General features: G+C 43.2%; 8 protein-coding genes across 8 annotated transcripts; 3 read left to right on the top strand and 5 right to left on the bottom strand.

Moving 5' to 3' along the window:
- Nucleotides 1-149: 149 nt before the first annotated feature.
- Nucleotides 150-3,376, bottom strand: LOC128732084 (probable cytochrome P450 28d1). The gene is made up of 4 exons (XM_053825247.1): nt 3,140-3,376; nt 2,821-3,067; nt 2,118-2,748; nt 150-2,045 (listed from the first exon to the last, which is right to left on the bottom strand). Exons 1-4 carry the CDS (start codon nt 3,322-3,324, stop codon nt 1,606-1,608), a joined length of 1,503 nt encoding a protein of 500 aa, XP_053681222.1. The 5' UTR covers nt 3,325-3,376; the 3' UTR covers nt 150-1,605.
- A 717-nt stretch (nt 3,377-4,093) lies between these two features.
- On the bottom strand, nt 4,094-7,957 carry LOC128721668 (DNA repair protein complementing XP-C cells homolog). Its single transcript, XM_053815450.1, has 4 exons — nt 7,722-7,957; nt 5,166-7,641; nt 4,465-5,101; nt 4,094-4,386 (listed from the first exon to the last, which is right to left on the bottom strand). The coding sequence occupies exons 1-4, from the start codon at nt 7,955-7,957 to the stop codon at nt 4,094-4,096; spliced, it is 3,642 nt and encodes a 1,213-aa protein (XP_053671425.1).
- Nucleotides 7,958-11,718: 3,761 nt separating this feature from the next.
- On the top strand, nt 11,719-16,425 carry LOC128731443 (USP6 N-terminal-like protein). Its single transcript, XM_053824565.1, has 5 exons — nt 11,719-12,678; nt 12,762-12,911; nt 13,019-13,189; nt 13,257-13,467; nt 15,684-16,425. Exons 1-5 carry the CDS (start codon nt 11,719-11,721, stop codon nt 16,190-16,192), a joined length of 2,001 nt encoding a protein of 666 aa, XP_053680540.1. The 3' UTR covers nt 16,193-16,425.
- LOC128731444 (uncharacterized) lies at nt 14,688-15,395 on the top strand. Its single transcript, XM_053824566.1, has one exon. It carries the CDS (start codon nt 14,692-14,694, stop codon nt 15,244-15,246), a length of 555 nt encoding a protein of 184 aa, XP_053680541.1. The 5' UTR covers nt 14,688-14,691; the 3' UTR covers nt 15,247-15,395.
- A 227-nt stretch (nt 16,426-16,652) lies between the features above and the next one.
- On the bottom strand, nt 16,653-19,233 carry LOC128732014 (EF-hand domain-containing family member C2). The gene is made up of 4 exons (XM_053825172.1): nt 19,180-19,233; nt 18,523-19,064; nt 16,975-18,456; nt 16,653-16,898 (listed from the first exon to the last, which is right to left on the bottom strand). The coding sequence occupies exons 1-4, from the start codon at nt 19,228-19,230 to the stop codon at nt 16,685-16,687; spliced, it is 2,289 nt and encodes a 762-aa protein (XP_053681147.1). The 5' UTR covers nt 19,231-19,233; the 3' UTR covers nt 16,653-16,684.
- Nucleotides 19,234-19,489: 256 nt separating this feature from the next.
- On the bottom strand, nt 19,490-20,877 carry LOC128731167 (thioredoxin, mitochondrial). The gene is made up of 3 exons (XM_053824267.1): nt 20,649-20,877; nt 20,315-20,448; nt 19,490-20,177 (listed from the first exon to the last, which is right to left on the bottom strand). The coding sequence occupies exons 2-3, from the start codon at nt 20,432-20,434 to the stop codon at nt 19,887-19,889; spliced, it is 411 nt and encodes a 136-aa protein (XP_053680242.1). The 5' UTR covers nt 20,435-20,448; nt 20,649-20,877; the 3' UTR covers nt 19,490-19,886.
- Nucleotides 20,878-21,764: 887 nt separating this feature from the next.
- LOC128721650 (persulfide dioxygenase ETHE1, mitochondrial) lies at nt 21,765-23,422 on the top strand. The gene is made up of 5 exons (XM_053815427.1): nt 21,765-21,977; nt 22,391-22,535; nt 22,609-22,975; nt 23,060-23,178; nt 23,247-23,422. Exons 1-5 carry the CDS (start codon nt 21,765-21,767, stop codon nt 23,303-23,305), a joined length of 903 nt encoding a protein of 300 aa, XP_053671402.1. The 3' UTR covers nt 23,306-23,422.
- A 168-nt stretch (nt 23,423-23,590) lies between these two features.
- Nucleotides 23,591-24,703, bottom strand: LOC128732060 (tetratricopeptide repeat protein 1). The gene is made up of 2 exons (XM_053825222.1): nt 24,022-24,703; nt 23,591-23,963 (listed from the first exon to the last, which is right to left on the bottom strand). The coding sequence occupies exons 1-2, from the start codon at nt 24,603-24,605 to the stop codon at nt 23,672-23,674; spliced, it is 876 nt and encodes a 291-aa protein (XP_053681197.1). The 5' UTR covers nt 24,606-24,703; the 3' UTR covers nt 23,591-23,671.
- Nucleotides 24,704-26,146: the final 1,443 nt, after the last annotated feature.

The following is a 26,146-nucleotide window of genomic DNA, read 5'->3' as shown; positions in this document are numbered from 1 at the left end:
ATTTACTTAGACATTTTTCATATGATTATCATATGTTGGATGAAGAGTAAACGCTTTATTCAAACTTACTAAATGAACTTTGCCTTTATTGCGACTTGGTTTAAAAAACCTTTGACTTTAGTCAATTTGATGTGGTGTTGATGCGTGATAATAAAGCGCGCCACATGGTAAAGGTGATAAATTACCTCATTTTTAGATGGTATTTTTCCCATTGACATTCACCCTTATCGCGAGAGTCCATCGTCTCCCAACGCGTCCCATCGTCTCTGATATGCTTTCGATCCAAGGTCATATTCATATGAGCGATTCTCGCCACAAGCGACGCTGCGGAACAGCAGCTGCTGGACCGAACTTAAAATCAGCGAATTATCAACGCACCCTTCGTTCTCTGCAGTGTTTGTTTAAGTCATGCGTGTATTCGATTTCTTTTCTAATATTCGATCATTGAGTATGGTTCTCTTCTTGCACCAGTTGGTGGATTTAATTGTATGCTAGTTTGTGGATTTTTCGTGTAGATTTAGCGTAGTTATCATCAGCCCAAGCTGGCATGATCGAAAGCAAACGTGTCTAATAGGCATTCAACCGATTGGGAAGTTTTTTTGTTTTACAGCAAACAATCGCCATTTGATGCGAATTCCACCAGACTTAATTATTCTAGAAAGTTTATTTGAATACCGATGATCGATTAAACTATAATACCTTTCGGTAGTATTCTTTAATTTGAGGGCTCATAGATGATATACACTAAGAACGGCGTAAAATGAAACAAACAGCCTTTTTTAAAGCTAAATCCTTGCTCGATCCTCCTTGTTTGAGGAAATGTTTGCAATGCAGAAAAACTAAAAAGAAACGTATACTCTTCGGCTCTCGTAACTATATCTAAATTACGGCAGAAAATTGCAACATCATCACAAGCAGCTCAATTGAGTTCAATTAATGCGACACCATAGCTGTGGTTGCTGATCAAACAGTAAGCTGAAGGGAAAGTCCCTCACTGACTGCATTGGGTATACCTGACAAGTAAGTTCATACCATGCCTGATGTTCTATTTTAGACATTTAAATCCTATTATATTTTTTAAAAATATAATATATATAAGCTTTTCTCGCGACAAGTACGATCATCAACCACACGCAATTACCGTCTTTACCATTGTTACCTGAAGTTTGCATAATGCGTAAACTGGTTGCGTCAGAACCCTCGGTAAAAATATCGTTATTCAAAAATTTGGAACGATGTTCTAACAAGTATATTTTTGAACACCAGGGATACACTAATACGGTGAGGATGTGTGTTTACTTGAACGTAAAGCTTTTTTTTAATTGTGGCCTCTAAATTGTTACCTCATTTTGATAGTAACGTTCATTACAAATCAAACCCATGCACATTTCACAATGAACAAAACGAAATGAATCTCAATTTGGTTGCTAAGCGATGATAAGTAGATATGATTTTTGTTCATTTTAATCTCGCGTGATACTAATAGCATATCGATAAGAAAAAAATCAATTCCAGATTACATTTTTCACGGTTCCTTTTTATAGATAACCCTGCAAAAGTGTGACAAACTGGGTTCGTATTGATCTTACACTACTCCCATTTATCTTACGTGTGGATTGGTTTATAGTCTAGCCAGATACCCCCTAGTGGACAAATGATGAATGCCTTTGGATCCAGCTGGAGCGGTTGCATGGTCTTGGAGTTAAGCGAGATTTCGTACTTGGTGATAACTTCGAAAATACCGCGTTTAACCTGCATTAGCGCGAACCGCATGCCAAGGCACTGGCGTGGTCCTTCGCCAAATGGCAAGAAGCATCCCTTGTCTCGGTACTGTTTAGTACCACCGACTTCTGGGGCGAAGCGGTCCGGATTGAACAGCTCTGGTTCTTCGAAATTTTCCGGATCGTGGTGTGCGTCCCAGACAGGGATCATCACCGGAATGCCGCGCTCGACCAGTACTGTCTTGCCGTTTGTCACTTCCAATTCCGTCGGTACGGTGCAAACCTTGGAGAGGAATGCTGCCGGTGGCCATAGTCGCAAGGATTCTACGAGAGAGTATCAAGATCCGTTCTTGTTAAGGTACGTTCCGCAACGAGTCGAGTAACACCACCACTTACCATAGAGCACCTGATCGAGGAAGGATAGCTCAAGCAGAGCATCGTAATTGATCGAACCGTCCTCGTTACATGCGCCCATCAGTTCATCCCTCAGCGTCTTCTGATGTACCGGATGTCGTGCCAGCTCGTACAGCGCGTAACACATTGCTAGGCTGGACGTTTCGAAGCCGTCGATGAAGAAGGTTACACCGTGTGCGGCCATATCGAGCGACGTTAGATGTTTCTTGTCTCTCAGGCTGATCAGATGATCCAGGTAGTCGACACGTTTTACTTTGTTCTGCTCCCGGATTGCCACCGCGTTCTCCATGAGACTGGTAAAGAACTCTTCGATCGGTTTCGGCACGAACGCGATTGGAATGAACTTTTTGAGAGCGGGCACCAACCCGATCAGCATGAACATGATCACGACTTTGAAGTTAGGTTCCAGCAGCTTCCGGCCCATCTCGCGTATTTCGGCCTTTTCCTTGGTGAACGATTGTGCGTCCGCCGCGAAAATACAACTCGACACGACATCGGTCGTGTACTTTGCGCAGAGCTCACGTGTTTCTAGTGGTCCCGCGTTGGAGTTCTGCGATATATACTGCTTCATGCGCTGCGATACATCCTCCACGAACGGAAACAGTGCCTTCATCTGCGGATCGTGGAAAACAAACAATGATTCAACAACACGTGCAACCGGAGAGGCACCAATTTTGAACTATACCCGGGACGTAGTGAAGGCCGGCGTCACCTCGGCGCGTTTTTCCTTCCACTCCTCGCCTTTCAACATGAATGGATTGCGGCCAAAGATTGGGTCGTTTTCCTTGTTGATCGAGTCGGCGAACTCGTTGTCCTGGAACTGCTTGAAGTTCTTGATCAGCACATCCTTGATGAGCTCCGGTTTCATTACCATAATCGCCGGCTGGCGACCGTTAAAGACTCCCACCAGATTGGCTTGAGGGCGATACTTGCTATGGAAACGAAAAACGCATCAATACTATGTCGTTGTTTGGGATTATTGCTGAAATGCAGGCGAAACTCACTCGTAGATTGCTTTAAAGTCCTCAATGAACGGTCGATTACGCAGGATGAAGCTGGGGAAGTTGCCGAACAGTAGACGCGGGGCAGGTCCCGGCACACCCCGTTTCGTCCAGTAGTCACCGTACCATCCGAGGTAGACGTACACAAACGTGAGCACTGCCACCAGCAGGCTGATGGTAACGAACATGATGCCAGACGATCGTTACTTTGCGTCAGGTGTCGGTTGATGTTATCGCGTTGAACTGTCCCAGGCGAGGGTGCGAATGCGTATGAACGCTTCGGGTGATGTACGGAAAGAATCTGGCGCGCACCACCACGCACGCTTTCAAATATCATGCCGCCGAGCTCTCGAGACTCTACCAACAATGGCGTCATCGTCTAACGCGTTTCGCGGCGTATTGGTGCGAGCACGTTAAACCACTCGAGATAATGCTTTTTTTCATTTTTCATAGCCGAAATTTAAGATTTCGTCGACTGTTTCAGTGCTATCTTGCTACGGAAGCCAAAACCATTCCATACCCGGCTTGTAATTTCGATCTGCATAAATGCGCATTATGATTGAGGCTAACTTATTTGGCTATCTTGCTTACAGGCATTTTTTATGGATCTGAATTTGAAAAGATGTGATAACGTACCGTTGGCTTCCGACTCGAGGACAGCACTTGATTTGATTTGTGTCACACTCTTATATGGCTATCACTTCCTGGTGTATCTCGATAACGCTACCATGATATTTATAGCTGGGTGTGTGAGGCACATATGTTGATTCCATTCTGTTCAGCAATGGATTTTGGAACCAGCACAATTTTCGATTCTTTCTCTTCGATTGAAACGATCGGTTCGTTCGGAAAACACCGACACATTTATTTACGTATAAAAACATGAGTATAAAAACTTTAAACACTATTTCAAAAGGTACATATTGTTTGTAAGGTAAAACAGTTTTACGTTTAATACTACTGTGCCAAATTATCGAAATTGTACTTGTTCTGCAGCTTGCGTCGAACTAGCAACCCTTTGATCAAACGCTTCCAATTGCCGTAGATGCGCTTTTCCAGCTTTTCTTGCTCCCGGCGCTCTTCTTCCTCCATCTCCTTGTACCACTCCTCGACCAGCTGATCGGCAAACTCCTGGCACACGACAAATCCATCGTAAACCGGAATCATGCGCATTTTTGCCATTTCGAACCCGGTCACTGCCGATGCACAATCGATTTGAAGCCGTTTGCATACTTTATTGAGCCCCGGCACTGCAAAGGAGGAAAACCGATGGAAAATTAGATATTAGAAACTGAAAAAAAAAATATAACCTGAGCGTAGATACGTACGTTTAAGATGGACTGTGCCCTTAGGGAGCATCTTGTCGGTGAAGAGCTCCACATTGCCGTACTCGTTCCGGGGCACGAGCCCATTCTCAGCCGTCGGAGGATCGTATTCGTCGGTCTGCCAGTGGCCGAATAACTCGCACCGCTGGTCCTTCAGCCATGTGTTATTTGGGCGATCGTACTTCCAGCATTTTACTACTTTGTATGTTGTTTCGAATGGACGCACGACTCGGCCCTGCTTGTACCACTTCTCACGTGTCTGCAGCGTGTGGACGCACTCACGAGGATAAATGGCTTCACCCCGGACGAAACCGAATGTTAGCGGTTCTGCCGGATAGAGCGCTTCGAACTTGAGCAAGTGTCGGCGCAGCGCGTACAGCGGATGATTCTTAAGCTCTCCGATTGTTTGCGGGACCGGTTTTTCGGTGTCCAGCAGCTTGTCCAGTTCTTTCTCTTCGAGGAGGTCCCGCTCCGTAGGTTCATGGGCAAATGGCCGTAGAGCCTTATCTAGCCAGCTCTGCTCGACGCGCAGCATCCGGCAGGTAGTGTTCCATTTTTTGACGTAACGAGCGGTAACGTCCTTCAGGCGTGCCTCGTTATCCCAGGCAAAGACGTAAGATATGGGATTAGTTGCGTTTCGCTGCAAGAGAGAACAATAGTTCGTTTAAGTCGTAGATATTTCAAACACGAAGAAATATCCTTACCACAATGAGGTCTACACAGTCGGTGAGGCCTCGGGCTAGGTCGAATGTAATCCATCGTTTCTCCTTTTGGCTGAAAAACTCTATCCAAAGATCGACCTTTTTATCAACGTTTTGTTCCCCAGCCTTTCTGCGTCCGGCGTGTGGAGATTTATTTGCTTTCGACACAGAGCTGCTTGCCTTTTTGGCCGTTTTCTTACGATTACTAGAGGTTGCTTCCGATTTGTGTAGCTCAAAATCACTGTCGCTGTCGTCACTGGTGTCAGTGATCGGGCGAGTTTTCTTCTGCAAAGTCGCCTTTGGCTGCTTCCTTCGCACTGGTGTCGCTTTTTTCGAGCTTGAAGGGATGGAAGATTTTTCATTATCCTTCTCGTATGTCTTCAAATTAATTTTGTTGACTAAAACAATCGGAACTTGGGTCTTCATAACAGCATTCGATTGTTTCGCATGTTTGGGAGCTTCAAAAGCATCATCATCGTCTGTCGGTGGATCTGGCCGAAGAGTTCTTCGTTTCACCTTAGGTTCTTTCGTTTCGGTCGTCATTTTACGTCTAGTTTGTTTTTGTTCCACTGGTTTCATTGTCGTCGTTGAGCGCCGAGTAACAGGAGCCGTTTGTGTCTCGGTCGATGCTGCAAAAAGTTTTCTCTTACGAGCTGCATTGGTTAGGGATTTTGCTGGAATCTTATCAACCACAGTAGGGGTGGTATTTGATTGTCGTTTTGCAAATGGCGACACATCGGACGTCACTGCTTTGGTCTTGGCCGTGGACCGCAGAACACGTCTCAAGGGAATTATTTTTTTTGTCGCGCAATCGTTTTCGAGCTGGTCGTCTCCACCATCAAGTTGTGGAATATTCAGTGTGGTTAAGGCTCTCCGGGTTACCCGTTCGGTGTGGACTTTTGGCGCCGTGCTGCTTCGAAGAGATCTTCTGACAGATTCCGCCGGGTTCTCCTTGGTGGCTGCAGATTTTGGAGTTTTTTCATCCGGTATTTTACCCACAGGTACATTGGGAATGTTTTGTTTTGGCGGCGGTAGTTTTTTCTTTAGATCTTCGTTATGATTTTGTACAATTTTGGCGGTTGTTTTATCGAAGGAATCCCGCTTGACAGGTTCATTGCTTGTTACATGCTTCTCGTGATTTTCCTTTATCTTGCGTTCGGTTATGGGACAGAGGTCGCTCATAGCTGGCCTTTTGGGTGGTACATTAGCGGATAACACGAGCCGTGCCTGAACGCCGGCCAATCGAAGGCATACCAAAAACAACAGAATATAATCTCTCTGGCAGGCCACCTTTCGTGTGTACAAGGCAAGCGAAAGCATAAAGTTTAAGCTACATCCTGTGGGGGGAGCTAAGAAATCGGAAGTTTTCAATGTAAACTCTGCCTTAAACCAATCGACCAATTTTTGCATTTTCTTGTTGTCCCAGTTGGCATTAGCCCTAGTGCTGCAAAAGTTGTTCTGCATAATCGACATCATCTGTGCCCGGATACGGTCGAAGTTGATAATGCGATTCAAATGCTGGCCGATACTAATTGCACACAGAATGCTAGTTTTGTGATAGTTGAGCTGATTATGACGCTTTACCTTGTTGATTTGTCGCTTAATGAACAGCTCCATTTCGAGCTCTTCCCTACGCTTTCTCCTGCTTTGTGCGGTATCCATCTCAATCGTAACCTGCCAATTGGCAGAGTCTGCAGGTGGTTTAGAATTTGTTTCTTGTTGCTCATCATTCTGGTTGTCGCCTGTGTGCACTTCTTCCCATTCCGAGTCTGAACTTGCTTCTGTACAAACATTGTGCTCCTTATTTCCAGGCGAGGTTCCTGCATCCATCTCTCCCTTCGCCAACAAACTAGATACGCTTTCCACGAGCGCACTGGATGAAGCAGCATTATCACCCGACGACTCATTAGCGTTGGTTGCCTTTTGCTGGTAGTTTTTGAGTACCCTTTTCGCTTCCTCCACCTTCGCCGTGAACTGATCGAGATTGGTAAAATTCATGTATTCACTCGATTGCTGATTGATATGGCAGATTAACTTGGCAGCGGCCTGCTTCGGAATCGAGGCCGGCAAATATTCCTCACCGATATGTTGTTCCTCTTCGCCGTCCGAGCTGTCGGAAAGACGCATTCCAGCATTAACGTCGAATTCAGGCGGCCCATCTGCACTTCCGGATGCTTTAGGTTCACTTTTGCTGAAGAATGTGGCTCCCAAATCCAACTTTTCCGGGTCAATCAAATGATCGTCACCGCTGCTATCAGAATCAACAGCTGTGCTTTTGCTAGCTGTTGATGTTTTTCGTTGGAATTTACATTTTTCCAAGATATCCGCAACGCTAGTGTTTAGCGGAGTCCTAGCTGGAGCTCTTTCTTTCAGCAAATCTTTTTTGTACTGTTGATACAGCCTGTCTCGTAGCCCTGGAGACAGACGTTTCCTTTTTCCCGATTGTTTTTCCTGCTTTGGTGATGCTTTGGGTGCTGATCTGAAAGTACCAGATACATGTACGTACACGTACGCTCGGATTACGTGCGGTTTCATAGAATCTTTTTTGATGACACAAACCTTTTGCGAGCCGCTTTATTTCCTTTATTTTTGATAGCTCTCCTTTCGAAGTCTTCCAAATCATCGCTATCTATCTCCGAAACCGATCCGGCATCATCACCAGAACTGCTTCCTAGCTTCGACTTTCTGTTGCCTTTTTTCTTGGATTTCTTTTCAGGCAGCCATTCTTCCTCACTAACCGAAAAATCATCCTCCTCTTTTTCACTCTCTGATTTAAAATCCTCTTCATCGCTCATCGTTGTAAAACGAAAATAATAAACCCACGAAACACACGCTTTCAATGGAAACCAGAAAGCAAGTGACGAAATTTCACAACACACGCGGTTCGTAACTCCCGCCAAAGTTTGACAGTTCAGTACGCAAATAAATGCAACCCAAGAAGCATTAGTTTTCATTGTTTTTTAATCTGATTTTTCTTGAGTGCCAGTAATATAATTTTAAAACCACACTTGTCACGCAATTAGCATTGTTTTTAGTAATTTTTGGTGGAATATAATTCCATTTAGAAATATTAAAGAGCAGCATTATGAGGCATAAACGAAAACAGCATGAAAAGATACAATCTGAACGAATAGCGCGATAGGTAAAGTTGTTTGAAACAATAAATTGTACGAAACAATAGTTTAGTAATAAAGATCAACATAAGACATCTAATAATTAGATTCAAAATTTTACTTTGCAATATTATTAAAACACATCGATTTTCATTGAATATCTGTGTGACTCTTTTCAACATACTAGTATAGACACAACTGCGAAGGGGGTGATCCTGTTGTCAAAGAAGAAGAGGTCGAGCGGCTTTCGTTCTCTCTCTCGCGCTTGCTTAATATTCCGTCAACTTTTTCATGACTTCGGACGCGTTTGTTGTCGCCCGCGCTGTTTTGAGCATTTTCCAGTGTGAATTTTTCTATTGTGTATGCGATAAGCTGTGTCTGGTAAGCTCGCAAAACATAGCATACTCGTGTGGCTGTTTATTTAAATGTTCGCTCTCGTAGAAACGAATAGGGTATTGTTGATAAATTAGTTCCACCTGTGTAGCTTTGGGTGTGTGTTAAATCGAATGTGCGGAATGTTGTTACCAGACTCCCACTCGCGTGTTCACTAGTGCCATAGGAAGTGAGTTGCAATCCAAACAGATTTGTATTCAATTTTCTTATGTCTATGCGATTTCATAAAACAGGATCTTGTGAATGATTCCACACCTAGAAGTAATACTACCGCAGTACTATACTTAAAACATCTTTGTTAATCGTGGATCAACTTAATTCTAATCAGTGCAAATGGAGCACAACTCCATATCCAGACATCGTCGATAACACAAAACTCCACAGGAAGTGTTGGTAAATTGTTAACCTTATAGTAGCTGTGCCGTCCGTCATGTTCTTCGAACAGTGCGATTCCAATAAATTATTATTGGAATGCCAAACTCACCCCTTACTGGTTGTGTAAGGTATGCTAGTGGTACTTTTACCCTGCACTGACGAGTCGCACTCGTTAGTAACCTATAATAGGTGACAAGCGAAATTCAATCTCGTAACCGTACCAATAAGGTCGAACTATTGGCCAGCAAATCGTGCGATTGGTTGAACAGAGCGTCAATTTGCATAACCGGAATTTCGACATTACGTACGTTCCATCTGCGTTGTAATCGCCATCCTTACAACAGCTGCCGGTCAGAGACATAGATGACGTAGACATTATTTTATCCTTCCACCACCGCGTCGGTTCCGCATTCATGGTCGTTCATTAGCTTGTGTTGTTTGTTAACGTTAATGCGAGAACAACAAGCCAGATAAGATAAACAGGATTGGTGTTGCCACAACGAACGGACGAGCATGGTAGAGTTCGGCAGCCTGAATTGCTATTGAATGGCCAATGTCGCCAACAAAATAGTACCACCGGAGTAAAATTGCCTGATATCTACAGCTGTTGCAGAGACCGTACTGAGGGGGATGATACGTGAGCTAAACCTAGCAAGGCAGGTTCGCCACAAAAAAATCGCTGTGCCACTAATGATCATCACATATCATCATCGTTCGTGTGTGTGACCAAGAGGATATTTCGGGGCGAATACTTGTTTAAGACTTACTATCATGCCACATGATTCGTCAGAGTCGCCAAGGTGTAGTATGGAGTATGTTTCATTTCAATCAAGGATACCACCTGCTTGCATCCTGACCGGCATTTATGGTTTGTCGAGCAAACGAATGGTGTGCAGCACCCGTAGCGCTTGTTTTTCAACCATGGAAGCGTGTGGAAACTTTCACGCATCTCGCCTTGGACATCTGTTGGTTGACCGAACCGAGTCTTGGTACATACGCCCTGGAAATATGAGGTTTGCGACCCTTCAAGATGATGGATGTGATTGGTTATGCTACGGTTCGTCTGCCTGGCTGGTCGTGCAATCGCCCGAGGCGCTGCTCTGTCGCCATCGTTTGCTGATTTTCTGGTTCAATGAGATATATAAGTGTGTAATTAATGGCTTTGAAAATTAAACGTACACAAGCCTTTACAGGTAACATTAAAGAGATAACAGATGATATGTATACCTGCTTAGTGCAAGCAAGGCGATTTAAATGTACGTTATCGCCCACACACTCTTTCCTAATCCTTTTCTTTTATCCTAATTTCATTGCAATGTTAATCAACCCATTGCATAATGGATATGACCGGTTCAGTTACTAGGTTTTTTTCTTGCCAACCGTCTGCGATTTATTTTTTCCGCATCGTGGCAGTCAAGGTTACTACTGCATGATAATGCTGCAGACTACACGCTGGACGTATGGTTAACCAATTTCAAACTCGGCCACATTGCAGTCGGTCATGTACGACGCCAGTTTGGCATACGTGGGTAACTCTCACGGTCCGGCGACTTAGTGTAAGACAACAATAAAATCGAAATGAATGGAAGAAACGTGCGAATCGCGCCAAACCGAGGCAGTAAATAACTTCGGCACCGCTTTGTTGATACGGAAGCGAAAGTGCTGCCGTGCGGCGTTGTGTCACGCCATGCCGTTGGCACAGTGCCATATGCCTCGGCAGTTTTGACCGCTTACCAGCATCCGTCAAACCGGGAATCTCATTTCAGCATGAGAAACAAGGAGGACACTTTTAACTCCCAAAATATCCCATGATCGCTTGGAGCAGGGAACGAGTTACGCTACAGCAATGCACTAAATTACATTTTGCTTTCGGAGAGCGTAGATGGCAAGCGAAAATTACATTACAAAATCCTTGGTCAGAAACGATAACGTCGGTCACGCAACTCTTTTGGCTCTGGCAACTTGCAAATGGTAGATAAAGCGACAAACGGAAGAGAGAACGGTTGTTCACACGGAGTGGAAATAATTTACGCCCCCTGCTTGAAACAAATGTCGCCTAATACATGAATAATGAATGGGTTTTTATCCATCTGGAATCGAGTCTTTAACAAATTCCAGTCTCGGCTCGACGTATCATACCATTTTCCACGTATGCAGCAGCATCATGCAGTATATTGAATTACAATCCATTCCGCTGTAATAAAGTATATCGGTTTAATGTTTTTTTCTGTTAATATAGGTATGAAGTGAATAAGAATACCTAATCCGTACACGGCTAAAATTCATCAAAAATAATTAACAATCAACATCTACCTCGGATTAATCGTTTTGTAGGAAGGAAAAATGTTTCGAAATGTGCAAAAGTGCAGAGTGAACAATGTTTCCAATTTTGATGAAATTTTTGTTTCTTTTTAGATTGTGGTAGGCATTTTCAATCCCGTTTCCCCAGTACTACCTCTTCCGGTGGTTCCATTTTCCACCGAGTGCGCAAAAAGGCCCATTCGGTGGTCCTGGAGGCGCTCTCTGGTATCCCTGGTTGGATGGGAAAATGTACCAGCGAGCGATGCTGACGAATCCTGCGAAAGCCACGACAGAATTCCTTTCAACCTGCGTCATTTTAGTACCTAAGCAACTAAAGCAACTAGTGGGCCGCGACTGCCCATGCTCGTCCGTCCATGACCAGATACGATCGATACAAAGTGTCCTCGGAGCAGCAGCAGGAGCAGCAGAAGCCCACAGTTGTGATCGAAGTGCAACGACAGGAGCAGAAAGACGCGGCCACCCGTGGTGTGACGATGATTGACGAGGAGTCGCTGCTGCTGGAGCGGGCCAACTCCGAGAGAGATGAGATCTTCCTACGGTACGATCAGGGTCGCAAGAGTGAAAACATTGATGCCTGGGAGGATCCCTCTTCCAAGGAGTACACACAGAATGATCGATACGGATTTTTACACCCCGTTGGACCGAACCCTCCCGTTGCACCGTCCCACGATGCCAAGAATATACAGAGCAAGCTGGAAATAGAGCGGTCGAAGAAATGGGTCAAAATGCACAAAAACTGGAACAGCACTGCAACGAAGGAGAATCTCCGAAGGCGCATAATGAAGGGCATTCCGAATCACATGCGAATGGCGATCTGGAAAAATCTGCTCGACCTCGATCGACTGGTGAAGGAAAATGTGGGAGTGTATAAGCGGATGCTGCAATGTGCCCGGCAACGTAGTCCAGACATACGGCAAATCGATTTTGACGTGAACCGACAGTTTCGGAATCATGTGTTTTACCGAGAGCGATATAGCGTAAAACAACAGAGTCTTTTTCGTGTGCTAGCCGCTTATAGTATGTTCAACACCGAAATAGGTTACTGCCAGGGTATGTCCACTGTTGCCGCAGTTTTACTGATGTATTTAGATGAAGAGGAAACGTTTTGGGCTTTGGATGTACTGATGATAAATCCTCGCTACGCTATGCATGGCCTGTACATTGTGGGCTTCCCGAAACTGATGCGCTTTCTGGCGCACCACGACAAGATCCTGTCCCGGTGCTTGCCCAAGCTAAAGAAACACCTAGACAAGCACGAGGTACATTCCGTGCTATATTCGTTGAAGTGGTTTTTTGTTATCTTCCTCGAACGGGTAAGTAATGAAGCGCTGTGTGTCCAGAACAAAACTAAACTATGTATTGCTAACCTTCCCAATTCGTTGCCTATGTACCATAGATACCATTTAGCTTGTGCCTACGAGTGTGGGACATTTATTTGATGTTTGGTGAGCGTGTACTTACAGCAATGGCTTATACAATACTTAAGATCCATAAATCGAAGCTCTGTCGTATGAAGGATATGGACCAGGTAACAGATTTCCTGCAGGTTAGTATGGCGCTTGAAGGGAACTGCTAGCTCTTGATAATAATTGTTAGCTATGGAGCATATGTCTGATGGTTCACACTCTGTTATCCTGTTTCTCATCTTCGTAGACCTCGCTGCACAAACATTTTGGTAAAGAAGACGATTATGTGATAAAAGCTCTTCAGAGTTCGATGGACGAACTGAAGAAACTGAAGCTGCTTAACTTACCACCTGCTGCAGCCAACGAACTGCCTACCTTGCCTAGGGGACAATTGGTCGAGCCATCGACAAAAACTAGGGTATGTCTATTATTCCGACATTTAGAGAGTGAATATGTATATCAATATACGACTTTGTGTTTTTCAGATCGGTCATCGGAATGATGAGTTTTCAGAGCGGGAGATAGTATTGAAAGAAAAGGTGTTGTTTCGCAGTGAATCGAAGGAGTGTGAGGATGAACAGTACAATAATGGTGACGCTCAAGAACGGACTGCAGCTGGTGAGGATGAAGATGATGAGCGTACGGAAAAAGATTACGATGATATTACGGAAGATACAATCAGCCAACTGCATACAGGTTCGTTTGTTATTGATTGTTTCATTTGATTTGATAATTCATTTTAATGAACCGAAGTAGTAAACAATTCGGCTAGCTTTCCATTATTAATCGTAGACTCATTTACATTATTGCTTTTGGTGGTTTAATTACAAAATCATATTTTTCGCTGTTCATGTGCCTTGCGCTTGCTTGTTGCGTTATGTAGATATGATCGTTTATTGCTAGATTAGATACGAAAATTCTTTGAATTAAATTATTCTTGATTGTAAAATCTTGATAACTAATCTTAGATTCGTTTCGAAAAAGCCGTGTTGTGCAAGCACTTCATAAATTTATCATCAGCCTTTTAAATTGTGTATAACATAAGGTCATCGCAAAGCTAGAGGTGTTACTTGTAATGGTTTGAACTAATGAATGTATTTATCTTCTAATGTTGCGGAAACTCTAATTTGGCTGATGCTGGGCAAACTGTACAGGCTTAATAAGGTTGCCAAAGAATTCGCGTATGGTCAAAGGTAACGGTTAACCCATTTTCCATGCAAAAAAATTGATGATTGAATCACCTGCATTCCGCGATTTCCATCCGACTACATGCGTATTTTTGTTTCTGTTATTTATTTTTATGTTTTATCTCTTACCTCGACGTGCTGTGAATACCCCTGAACCAACCAACTATATTCTCAACGACTTCAATCATCACTGGCAATCGCCATCCCATTCCGTCCACAACGTGTACGCAAACATGTTTTTACACGACCTGCCAGGTGTTAGTACCAGTTCGCTGAGAACGATCCAGAGCTTCACTACATTCGATACCGGCACCTCCCTGGCCACCAGCCTTAATTCCCTCGTCATCATCGACTCGTTTGATGATTATTGTGATAACGATAGAATTATCGAAGAAAGCACTCGTTTGTAAGAATTTAGCGTTAAAAGAACAACTATTTCACAATTCCCTTCCCACAGTTTAGTATGCTAAACGGAAGGCTTCGAAGCTGTGCGATGCAAATACTCAAAATAAACTGCTCGAAATACATCTTGCGCAAAATTTATCAATTGTGCTCAGTTGTGTTTTCTCTATCCTAGTAATCATCGGTTCTTAGCCAGTATAGATCTGCGCTGCTTAAATCATTTGATCTTGGCCTATCGTTCAGGACGGAAGTAAAATTTGAAGTTAACGCTAAATTTTCGAAAAAATTACCTGTGAGGAACAATTCTTAGTCGAACAATATCAAGAATAAAATGCATCGTTTCGTTAAGGAAGCCGTCGGTCACTTCGCAATGCTGCCCAAGCCACGGCCGATGTCTGCCAAGAGCACCCAAAATCGGCCCGGTAGCTCAAACAACTGCAAGCAGAAAATTTGCGAAGACAAAGCGCGTGATCTGGGAATGTTCGAAGGAGCCGTACCGGGAAGGCTTCAGGTCGCGAGCCCGCAGATGTGGCGCCCATGTCCGGATCCTCCAAAGCCCCGCGAGTTTTCCTGCGAAGATGCGGGTCTGTTGAATATTGCACGCCGCAGGCGCGAACCGGTGCTGAAAAAGACGAGCTGCACGAGCCCCGCTCCTAGTGTTGAAGCACCGGAGTGCATCAAAATTAAGGAAGACCTTTGCATGCGCGTACAGGTGCCAGGATGCGGCAAGGTAAAGTTTCCACCGAAATGCGAGATTCCGGTGCCGATACGAGATTGTGTCAAGACGAAGGCACCAGTGCCATCATTTTCCGAAGCATATAAAAACCCATTTCCGCCGCTACCGATTTCGGAATGCTTGTGCTATGAGTCTACGAAAATATGCTGATATGTTGGAATACATGACTGGAGTGGTTTTACAACATTATTAATCCCGGCTGAACTAGTGGAAGAAGTCACTGATTTTTGTTCAATATTCTTTGCATTTCTTTAATTTGTGGAATGCAAATTAAAAGAAAAATTAAACGTTGTTTAAAAAATTAAAATATTTGTTAAATATTTATGGATTGCTTTTTTTATGCAAATTATTGTAGTTTTATAGTTTAAAATAGTAGTGCATGTTTTTTCCCCATAGCTTACAGATAACTAATTGAAAGCCACACGTAGTTCATTTTTTTGTTTAATAATATAACTATTTCAAAGTAACTGTTCATATTTTTCCTTTCGAGAATTTAGCGATTTGAGCTTGTTGTGCATTTGAATTGTTATCCTGTAAATCTAATTGCTGGGCTTGTGAAGGATTAATCGTAATATGGTTTCACACAGTTTCGGACATCGATGGGGGAAGCATAACGAAGCATTCGTTGACGGGAACATCGATTACATCAACGAACGACATCAGTTTAACCTCGTACGATCGAACAAGTGATATCTTTCGGCTGCCAGCATCTGGGCAGCATCAAATTAATTGCGATAGTCCAGCAACTTCTTCGGCGGTTCGTTTGCTCGATCAGTTGGCCGCGCAGCTGTCGGACGAAGAGCTGTCCTCTTACGGGGTAACCGTGGATTTAATACTCGACGATGACAATATCGGCAAGTCTACGATGGCAAAAGTAGCCGACTTCGACAAGGATAACGTAGAAAACCTACCTGCGGTTCACGAGCAAGCAATGGAAGAGTTTAAATGGGTGTCACAGAGCCGTGCCGATCATGAGACTAACGATACGATCATGCAGACAACTCCAGCAGACTCGATTATTGTACAATCATCAACGCAACAAGATAATGACGAAGAGGAGGAAGATGAACTGACCGAAAAGCAGTTATCATTTTAGGCGCACGTACGCAATGAGGTCCTATTGAGGCTCACTTTGCGAAAGTGCGGATGATCAACTGCTTACATTGCTCACTGCCGAAAGTACTGCAGGAGGGAACGTACACGTACTTTTTCAGGGTTTTCACAATTATCTGTTGCTCAGTTTTAAAATCGACCTAGTGTAAGGGGGTCTAGAAAGGCGTAGGGTTTGTATTGTAAGATAACTTGCTGATCATTTCAACCTTTACAAAATGTGAGCAAACAAGTTTTTGTGAATAAAAATAAATACCAATAAATGTGGTAAAACATTTGAATCATACAGCAGATGAGTTGACCGGATATGGTGCACTTATTTCCCCAACAAATCTTTAACAGCTTAAGTATTACACAATTTTCTCTTTTTTTATTTCAAAATCTATAATTCCAAAAAACTTTTCCAAATCACACATTCACACAATTTGTTTATGAGTCGTTCATTGCGATTCCAACCAAAAAACTATTTACTGTCCTATTAAGAAATCTGATTTGTGAGAGTTGCTTCGAGATCGATGTGTGCCAGAAGTTGTTCCCAGTTGACTAGCTTGCCGGTCACACGGTACGGTGTAAAATTGCACACATCATGTTTAATGTTCAGTGGTTGTATCGGTTTGCTTGGCAAAGCAGAAGGATCTAGCATTGTCAAGAAGTCCTCCATCGAAATTAGGCCTTGGTCATTTTTAGCCAACCTGCAGAAAAGAGAAATCACAAAACATGCTTATGAACTGCTCTCTCTCTCTCTCGTTCGAATGACGGTATCCTTACACTTGTAACATTTTGTCTACCAGCGCATAGTCCAGCGGTATCCGACAGGCTTTCGCGATGGTGCGGAGCCGCTGTGGAGTTAGCCACGCTGGGTTGGTCGGTTCCAGGTGATAAATATGTTCTTTAGTGCGTTCCAGATCGCTCCACAAGGCGCGGTTCAGCTCGGCATGCACGGCCGACCGAACCAGCTCTTTGTCGCATTGATCCGGTTGTTCCGATTCGGCCGAAAACAACCGACACAGGGTCACAATCTCTTGATCAACGATACGATCACCGAGCAGTTCGACGAGCATTTCTCGCAAGGCTTCGTACGTGACGGTGCTGACCGTGCGACCATCGATTTTGGATTGCGTCACCTTGGCCATGTGCTTCGCAACGTACTCCTTGTACTGAGGTCGCAAGGCGTCCCGTAGCTTTTGTACGATCTTGCCTACGTTCGAAAGCGGGAACTCTTCGCAGTGCAGCTCCATGAAGCGCAGCGCGTAAATGTCGGCATTTGTCACGTGAAACCGGTGGTCCTGCAAGCGTACGCTTGCACCGAGATAAAAATGCTCGGGTCCGTAACATACAGGCTTTTCCGCCCCGAACGGATCCTGTCGGGGCAGTGGCAATTTGCGCCGCTTAATGAACTCGCCGCCCTGGAAGCCGGAATTGCGTATCGGTATCTCGTACACCGACACCGTGTCATCGCTGAGATAGTAGCTGATGACGAAAAAGCGGTCATTGTTCTCGCGAATGTTCGAGATCATCCTCGCTCCGAATCGAAGGTTGCACCGGTCGTACACGACAAATTTGCGGAAGTTAATCTTGGGTGGTTTCGGTTCCAGCGTCAAACAGTTTCCTTCGGAATCTTCGTGAGTACCCCAGCCGTTGAAAGGCGGCAATTCCCGCTCAGGCCGTCTGCCATGCACAAACTGCTCCTGAGACGCGGTGTATCCGTGGAGGGACGTAAAGTCCTCCAGGCCATACACCGCGCGATAGTAATCCTCGGTGAAGCGATCACACCCCGTCAGGAGTACCATCCGGCCGTACACGTTGATTCGGGCACCGATGCGCAAATCACCGTCGCGGTAATAATTCTCGTTCGATTTGCCAATGCCCACGCAGTCCGTAAGGTAGCGACCTCCCTTTAGGCCACCGCCGATGACGTTCAGTACGGTCACCGGAGTGCTTTCGCCCATCGTTGGCAGATGGTCGAACGTTTTGGGCAACCGGCCGCGACGAAGGAACATTCCATTTGAATCGCGCCCCGAATTAACCGGCAGCTTCTCCTTAACTTCGAACGAATCGTCGCTGAGATGATACAGGATCTCGAGCTCGTGGACGTCACCGAACACGCTGGTGCGATCATCCCAGACACCCTTGAACCGGAGCACCTTCCGATCGTACTGCAGAAACTTACCCAACGTGTCGATTTTGTAAGCGGGCCGTTTGGCCATTTTGGCGGAATCCTGTTGCTTGCGTAGTTCCGTGGCTGGATCGCTGCGAACGGGAAGCAGTAACGAACATCACGTGTGGCGCAATTAGGGATCTTTCACGTTCCCATACCTCGGTTGGTCACTCGATCCTGGAACGGACACTCCCAAACGATTAAGAAAGCGGCGCGTGAAATCGTCACACCCGGTAACGGTGTAGACTCGATCGAACAGCTGCACCGTGTGGTTGATATTTAAATCCAGCAGTGAGGTAAATTCACCGTCGTACGGTGCTGGCCGTGGGATTCGTTGTCGCGTTACCAAACAACCCTGGGGAATGCCGGAGTTGAGCGTGCGTGGCTCGCTCACTTGCATGGTATCGTCCTCCAGATAGTACAGTATACGCACCTTCCGGATTTGATACGGTATGCGGTCGACGTCGGTGAGCGATTCCTGAAAGAAACCGTAGAAACAAAGCACCTGCCGGTCGTATTCTAGCCACGATGGGCGGCTCGGGCCATATTTGGGAGGATACAGCGAAGGAAGCGTGTACTCGGGACTGTCGGTCGGCAGCAATGGCTTGCCTCCGATACCGGGACGTTTGGTATCGACCAGCATGCATACTTGGTTGCGCTGATCAAAATGGTGCGATTTATGGAACTTCCATCGACCGATCTTTTGGTGCCAGGGGAGGAAAGAAACAGTATTGGCAGGATTAGGAAAGCATCGGCACCAAACTTAGGTAAACAACTTAAATCGTTTTCTCTCAAGGATAAGCAAAAAAACTCACATCTTGAAATGTGTTACCGGGCAGGAATGGCAAACCAGAACACCGCAACATTGTGAAAATATTACTATAAAACTCGGGCCAATGTGGAAAGGTACAAAATATATATATATATATGCATATGCTTCACGAGACGACAGGACGACTAAATGGATGTACAAGCATTTCTATCGGTAAACAGCGTAACCCGTAGTAACGGGTAAGCATCCTGGTTACTAGGTTTTGCGCAGACATGCGTGTGGCAGTCTATAAGGTGGAATTGGTGCAAAATCAGACAACTCAGTAGTAACTGTGTTTCTTAAAACACGCAACCTTTCAAGTGCTCGTTTTTCCGTATATTTGTCGTTCGTTATTCGTAAAATAAAATCGTTTCACCTGGTGTTTCTCTTACTGAAAATAATAAAATCGATCACTGTACATCACAATGCCTACTATAGAGGAGAAATGGTATTTTCGTGGCGTTGGACCACAAAACCAATGCACACTTTGTTTTGTCACACATCTTCCAATTTGTCTTATAGAGTCATTTTTAACATGTATTTCGCACGAACAGATGGGATTTGAGGATGCCAAAAACCTGCGTAAGCCGCCATGTAAATATACAATTACCTAGCAGCCTACAATATATTGTTCATGGTCAAACTCGCATCACAAATGTATGTGCGTTAGTGTAGTACGTTCGTGTCGCTCGTTTTTAAAACACTAGATCATTAGGATGCCTTTTTCTTTGTCAGTTTCCCAATTAAATTTTCGATCATATTCGCATCGACGAGACCGATGAATTTGTCTACTACCACACCATTTCGGAAGGCAAGTATTGCAGGCACTGCTTTCACTTCGAACGTTTGCACCAACTCGGCATTATCGTCCACGTCCACGATCGCCAGATCGATCTCTTCGGACGGTTCCAGCAGTTCCGTCATCTTGGGTGTAAGGATTTTGCATGGATCGCACCATTCGGCGTGGAAATTTACGATCACCGGGTTGTCGCTGTTTATGACCTGCAACAAACAAAGTTTTCGTGACATTCGTCCTATAATCAAAGGTCGTACGAAAAGGTACATGAACCGCACAAGGCTGTTCTAGCCTGTTCATCAGCTGTTCTACCCAGTGGCCTTCAAAATGAGCCGTTGTTTACCTTCTGATCGAACTCGTAGTGGTCTTTTATGACAAAGCGCTTCGCCGCCACAGCCGAGAAGGAAAACGTCTTGCGTATGATACGTTTGTCCAAAATGAATTTGCGGAAGATACCGAGCATTGTGTGTTATCTCGCTGCGGGATAGTGAGACACATAAGATAGATAGTAAATGTTATGGCACATGCGTTGTACCGCACAGTCTCATTTGGTGACCGCGATGCGATTCCTTTTTTACTACTTCTATATTATATAAAGGCATGCAATAACAGATATATAGCTTTGTTCTATAGTATGACATTATTAAAAATCTCAATGCAGAGAATTGATAACGTACCTTTTCTATATGGCGGCTGTTTTTTTTTTGTAGATCGTATGAATAGCTTAACACTGACACCAAATGAAAGGGTTTTTAACAGAAAACAAACAACGGAGAAAACGACTTATCGAGTAAATAACAACAGGTAGATGCAACTTATAAAAACGCAATTAGGATAGAAAGCTTACGGTAGCCAAAACATTAACACACAAATTTGAGCAGCGAACAATTTTAGCTACTATTTTTGCTGCTTGAGCACTGTTTTTTGTTGTTTTTATTGGGGTTTGAGGTTGCGTGTTTGACAATTCTTGGGCCGAGAAAATTTCAAATGTCAACTCATGTGAGTTCAAAGTATAATTTTAAATTATTTGAAATATATAATAAATTAGGATTTGGGAATTATCCGGTTAATCGTAATTAGCTGTTGATAAGTGCATTTTTTTGTCATTTTTCAAACCATTTAGCATAAATTAAACATTTTTGAAAAGAAAAAAAGAATGGATGACAAAATAAGTGAAGGGAGCATTGCAGATGTTCTGGCCGGCCGGTACTCCCAGTAGGGCGAATTATAATGTCAAATGATTTGGCTATTTGTAAATAGAATGTTTCCTTAGGAAATCAGCTGTTCTCGCGTTATCATGTAATCTGATAAGCGCTGCATTCTTTCTACAATACTTTGAGTTGTGAAACAATCGTTATTTTTTTTCAGACATACTATATTTATTACTGTTGTTACATAGTTCTTAAATAAGTACAATTTGGCGCTACATCTTCTAAGTTAGATATATTATTTTAGAAAAATAGCTTAGGTTGGTATTATTTAAATTGCTAATTATATTATACGCTGATAAAAATAAGTGTAGATGCGTGAAACAACAAGTTACAAAGAAACATTATTTGGTTTTTTCAATTCCTTTGCTGTTTTACGCAACTAAGGATTAGCTATGATTTTTTGTCTATCTTAAATTTTCTTATCTCCCTTTTGATGCCTGAAATGTAATGTAGAACCATGATAAACGTATGATTTTCGACCACATTCAATAAGTAACGACATGTGCATTGGATGTTTGTGGTGGTCCATTCAGCAACGAAATCAATTTTTTATTTTACTTTTCGTTTAGCGTTTCGTCTATCATGAAGCAGCTCATCGACGGGCTGCGACGAGCATCAGTCTTGCTGATAATTCCATACAGGGCAAGTTTTCCTAAGCGCTCGATCGCTAACAGTGTAGCAGCGTACATAAAGACAAACACAACCTGTTCTATCTTGCAAACATCAGTGACCTCGCGGTGTGTGAAAATGTTGGATCAAAGGAAGATCTTTACTGCTGATTTCTTCTTCAGGCAGGTATGTTGACCTACAGATTTTGTTGTGATCTGCATATCCAAAATGCCCAAAATCTCAATTATCCGTTTAGTTGGCGGGATTAGAGGCATGAGGTAGAGAGAGCTAAAATTTTGTTTTATTGCGAAATTCATATAGATGTTGAATATTGGATGTCAAATGGGACTGTAAGATTTGTCACATGAGTTTTTGTTGACTCATTTGTAGTAATTACTAAAGTGGCCTTAGCTATAAACGGTGATCAAAAAGCAAAAAAAAAATCCTCGAAATCACAGACTCATCTTTTAAAAACAGATTATATGTAACATAAATCCCTATCACAAATTACTTGCATAGATTGCATAGATGTAAATGCATCGTGAAACCGTACTGATCAAAAAATATAAATTTCTTGCTATGTAATAACTTTTTTTCAGCTGTTTGATGAACAATCGCATACCTACTCGTACCTGCTAGCGGATATTGATACGAAACAGGCCATTTTGATTGATCCAGTTTTGGAACAAGCAAAGAGGGATGCCCAGTTGATTGAGGAGCTTGGATTCACGTTAAAATATGCATGTAAGCCATGGTTCAAAGACATCAGTATATGAATAAGGAAACCATACAAAATTCATCCTCAACCTACTTACAGTGAACACCCACATGCACGCGGATCATGTCACCGGCACGGGTTACTTGAAGCAACTGCTCCCGGGCACTGTCAGTGTAATATCGCAAAACAGCGGAGCGAAGGCCGACAAACATTTGGAAGACAATGAAACGATCATGTTTGGGCGGCATGAGCTACGTGCTTTGTGCACACCCGGTCATACTAATGGCTGCATGACGTTCGTGATCGACGAGCAGGGCATCGCTTTTACTGGAGATACACTACTCATACGCGGCTGTGGACGAACGGACTTTCAAGAGGGTGATTCAAGAACGCTCTATCATTCCGTACATGACCGTATTTTTGCACTTCCGGATAATTATCGACTCTTCCCTGCTCATGATTATAAGTGAGTAGAGACTCCCGAAAAGGGTGTCGTTGTACGCGGATAGAACAGTTCTAATTGAATTTGTTATTACTGTTATTCCTCTAGAGGCAACATGGAAACAACAGTCGCTGAAGAAAAAAAGTTCAATCCACGACTGACAAAGGATGTTGACGCATTTGTAGAATTGATGAACAATCTGAACTTGCCTTATCCCAAAATGATCGGTAAGCATCCGTTAAAGTTGGCCTATAATTCATCCTAATTGTCTGTTTTGACTTTCACTTCGATTTAGATAAAGCGGTACCTGCAAATCGTGAATGCGGCTTGTACGATATACCGAAGGCAGTTTAAAATGTCTATGAATGCGGCCATTGCTGTGTCCGTTTGAAAGATAAACGTATTAGAAGAACAAGCATGGAAATGGGTTACATCGAGAATATTTTATTTTGCTACAATGTATTTGAATATTATACGATTGTTTGTTATCATAATGTACACACAAATTTTCCTAAATACGGCCTGGCCGTCCCTCAATAAATAATAATAAAAATACACACAAATTTGGTTTATTATGAGTTTTATTTTTCTCACATAGAACAAAATCAGTAGCAATACGACAGGAAAGGTTACGTGTTTTTTCCCTATGCACAGGAAGCTGTGGCAACCTCATAATAAGCGTTTAACAAAATCCACCATTTATCACATTTGCTGCCCGCGTCATTGTTTTGCATTTTGATTGAAGTTTATCGAATACGAGCCCGTCTGGGGGTCCTGTTGCATCTGGAAGTTCTGCGTCGATAATCCGAAAGGTCGCAAGATCATGTTACCCAAGTCCTTAAGCTTGCCCATCATCTCATCCTTTAGACGCTCGTTGCGTTCTGCTATTTTAGGAGGCAGCCTGATTTGAGCTGCCTTGGCTTCGATATTCGAGGAATCCAATTCGAGCACTTTGCGAAAATCTTCTAGACTTTCGTCCATTTTATCAGTCTCTTCATACAGACTAGCTCGTCTGGAAATAAAAATAAAAGTTATTATCATGCGAACCGCAGCAGTTTTCTCTTATTTACCTTAGTAACGCTTTCAGATATTTTGGATTATACTCTAACGCTTTAGAACAGTCGTCAATAGCGGAAGGTTTCAAATCTAGCTTAGCCTTGGCTGCTGCACGGTTTGCGTACAGTATAGCTCGATTTTCCGCATAATCTAATGGGCACAGCCTTAGAGCACTCGTGTAAATTTCCACCGAACGACGATGTTCGCCCTGTTTGAAAAATTCATTGCCTTGCTGCTTCAGTTCGTTGGATTCGGCTTTATTGGCTTCCTTTTCCTGCTCTGTTAGGTTGCTTTCGTAGTCCCGTTGCGAGTCTTCGTCTATCACGTCATCATTGAATGGGTCATCGTTAGACTGGCTGGTGGTAGGTTTATCTTCTGGATTTCGTGCAATGTTGTTATCGGATCCGTCGACAGGCAGGTCGTTTACGCAATCAACAAACTCTTCCGGTTCCGTTTTGCAGATTCGTTCCATGGGCATTCCGGTGAACTTTTCGATGATTTCATCAACAGAACGTTCGTTAAAATCCTCCTTTGAAAGTGCATCCTCAAACTGTTCATCGTCACTTTTGGAAGTGTCAGGAAAAGTCGGATCACTCATTTGGCTGATGCCGCGATAAACGTGTAGAATCGAAATGTGTGCTGCAACAACTTCTTGTGATTTTTAATAAGCTACACGGGACTTTTTTGCTTGAAACAGGGTAGGGATACTTTCAAGTTTGAACAGTACAACAATGTTATCTTTATTGAATTATAGAAATCAACCAAATTTGCACCATTGCTTGCTTTGTGAAGAAAGTAAACAAACATTGGCTCGTGTTTATTGACTTGACAGATACTTCGGCATCAACACGTCATTTGTAAAGCGTCAAATCAATTTTCAAATATGTTGCTTGAAATTTTCGCCCGTATGTGAAAATTTATTGGATTTAATTAGCCAGTTGCCACTAGAAAAATCGTCGCTTTTTCTTATAGGTAGTAGATTGGCTAAGCTAAGCAACCGAATGTATCCATTTACCCAATTGGTTCGAACCCAATTGGTTCGAAGTAGATAGATAAAAGCGCAAACACATGGTCTCGAACTGCGTTTAGCTCTGATTATTTTTCCTTGAGTTGGGTCTCAACGACTGCAAAAAGCTGATAATATACAATATAAAATTGTAAGTAGAATCAATATTTGCATAAAGATTTTATGAGTTGTATTGTTAATTAATGGACCTAACATCTATTTTTTCAATTTTATTATTCTTACTTTTTGAAATTGATCTGTTGCATGAACATTCAAAATTATGCTTTTAAATACATAGAGAAAGACTTTAACATTTGTGGCAAGAGTTAAACGCAAGTAACAAGCGACGTGAACACTTCCAGCAATAATACAAAACTTCAAATAAATGTTTAAAAAACAAATCTCAACATTACAAACGAGCCGAACGAAAGCTTCTGCTAACATAAGATTCTCGTTGCAATAGAAAACTATAACAACAGCCGCGTGGGCTGATATCCAAAGTAAAATTTTAAATTTTTTTTTTCTCTTTTTATTGTTCATTTTTGTATTACATTTATAAACATGTTCCGTTCCATATCGATGCGGGTGCACGCTACGTACGGTACTCCTATTCGTCTTCACAATATGCATTCGCTTGTTCACTTCAAATCCAGTCCGACAGTTAAGTGTCGGAAATAACCGCCATCGAACCAACCCACGGAAGGCTTCAATCTCGACTTCGATGCAATTCTTATGCATTTGTATTGCATCACGTGCTTTTCTAACCACGGATCTTGCAGCACGTGCTCCGAATGTAGCACTTTCCGTTAACTCATTACCTGCACACATTTTTGGTTTCTTCTACGGTTCTTTGTGATCATTTGCCAAGCCATTTTTCAGGCGCTAACTCCCATCCCATACACTCTCCCTCGAGTATTCTGATGCTTCCATCTATCGTCTATAGAACAGCCAATGGCACCCAAATTCTTGTCGCAATCTTTATTGTACGAAGTACATTATATTATTGATAATCTCAAAAACCGTACCTTTTCCTTGCGTGCTGTTAGCGAAACTGTGAAAGAAAAATAATACAAAAAAAAACATAACGGAAACCAGATCCAACTGGGCCCTCAAATATGCTGCGTAGCCTCCTC

The sequence above is a fragment of the Anopheles nili genome, chromosome 2 (genome assembly GCF_943737925.1).
Source record: "Anopheles nili chromosome 2, idAnoNiliSN_F5_01, whole genome shotgun sequence".
Lineage (NCBI taxonomy): Eukaryota > Metazoa > Arthropoda > Insecta > Diptera > Culicidae > Anopheles > Anopheles nili.
Note: the sequence above shows the minus strand (reverse complement) of the source record. Positions and strands in the feature narration are given on the sequence as shown.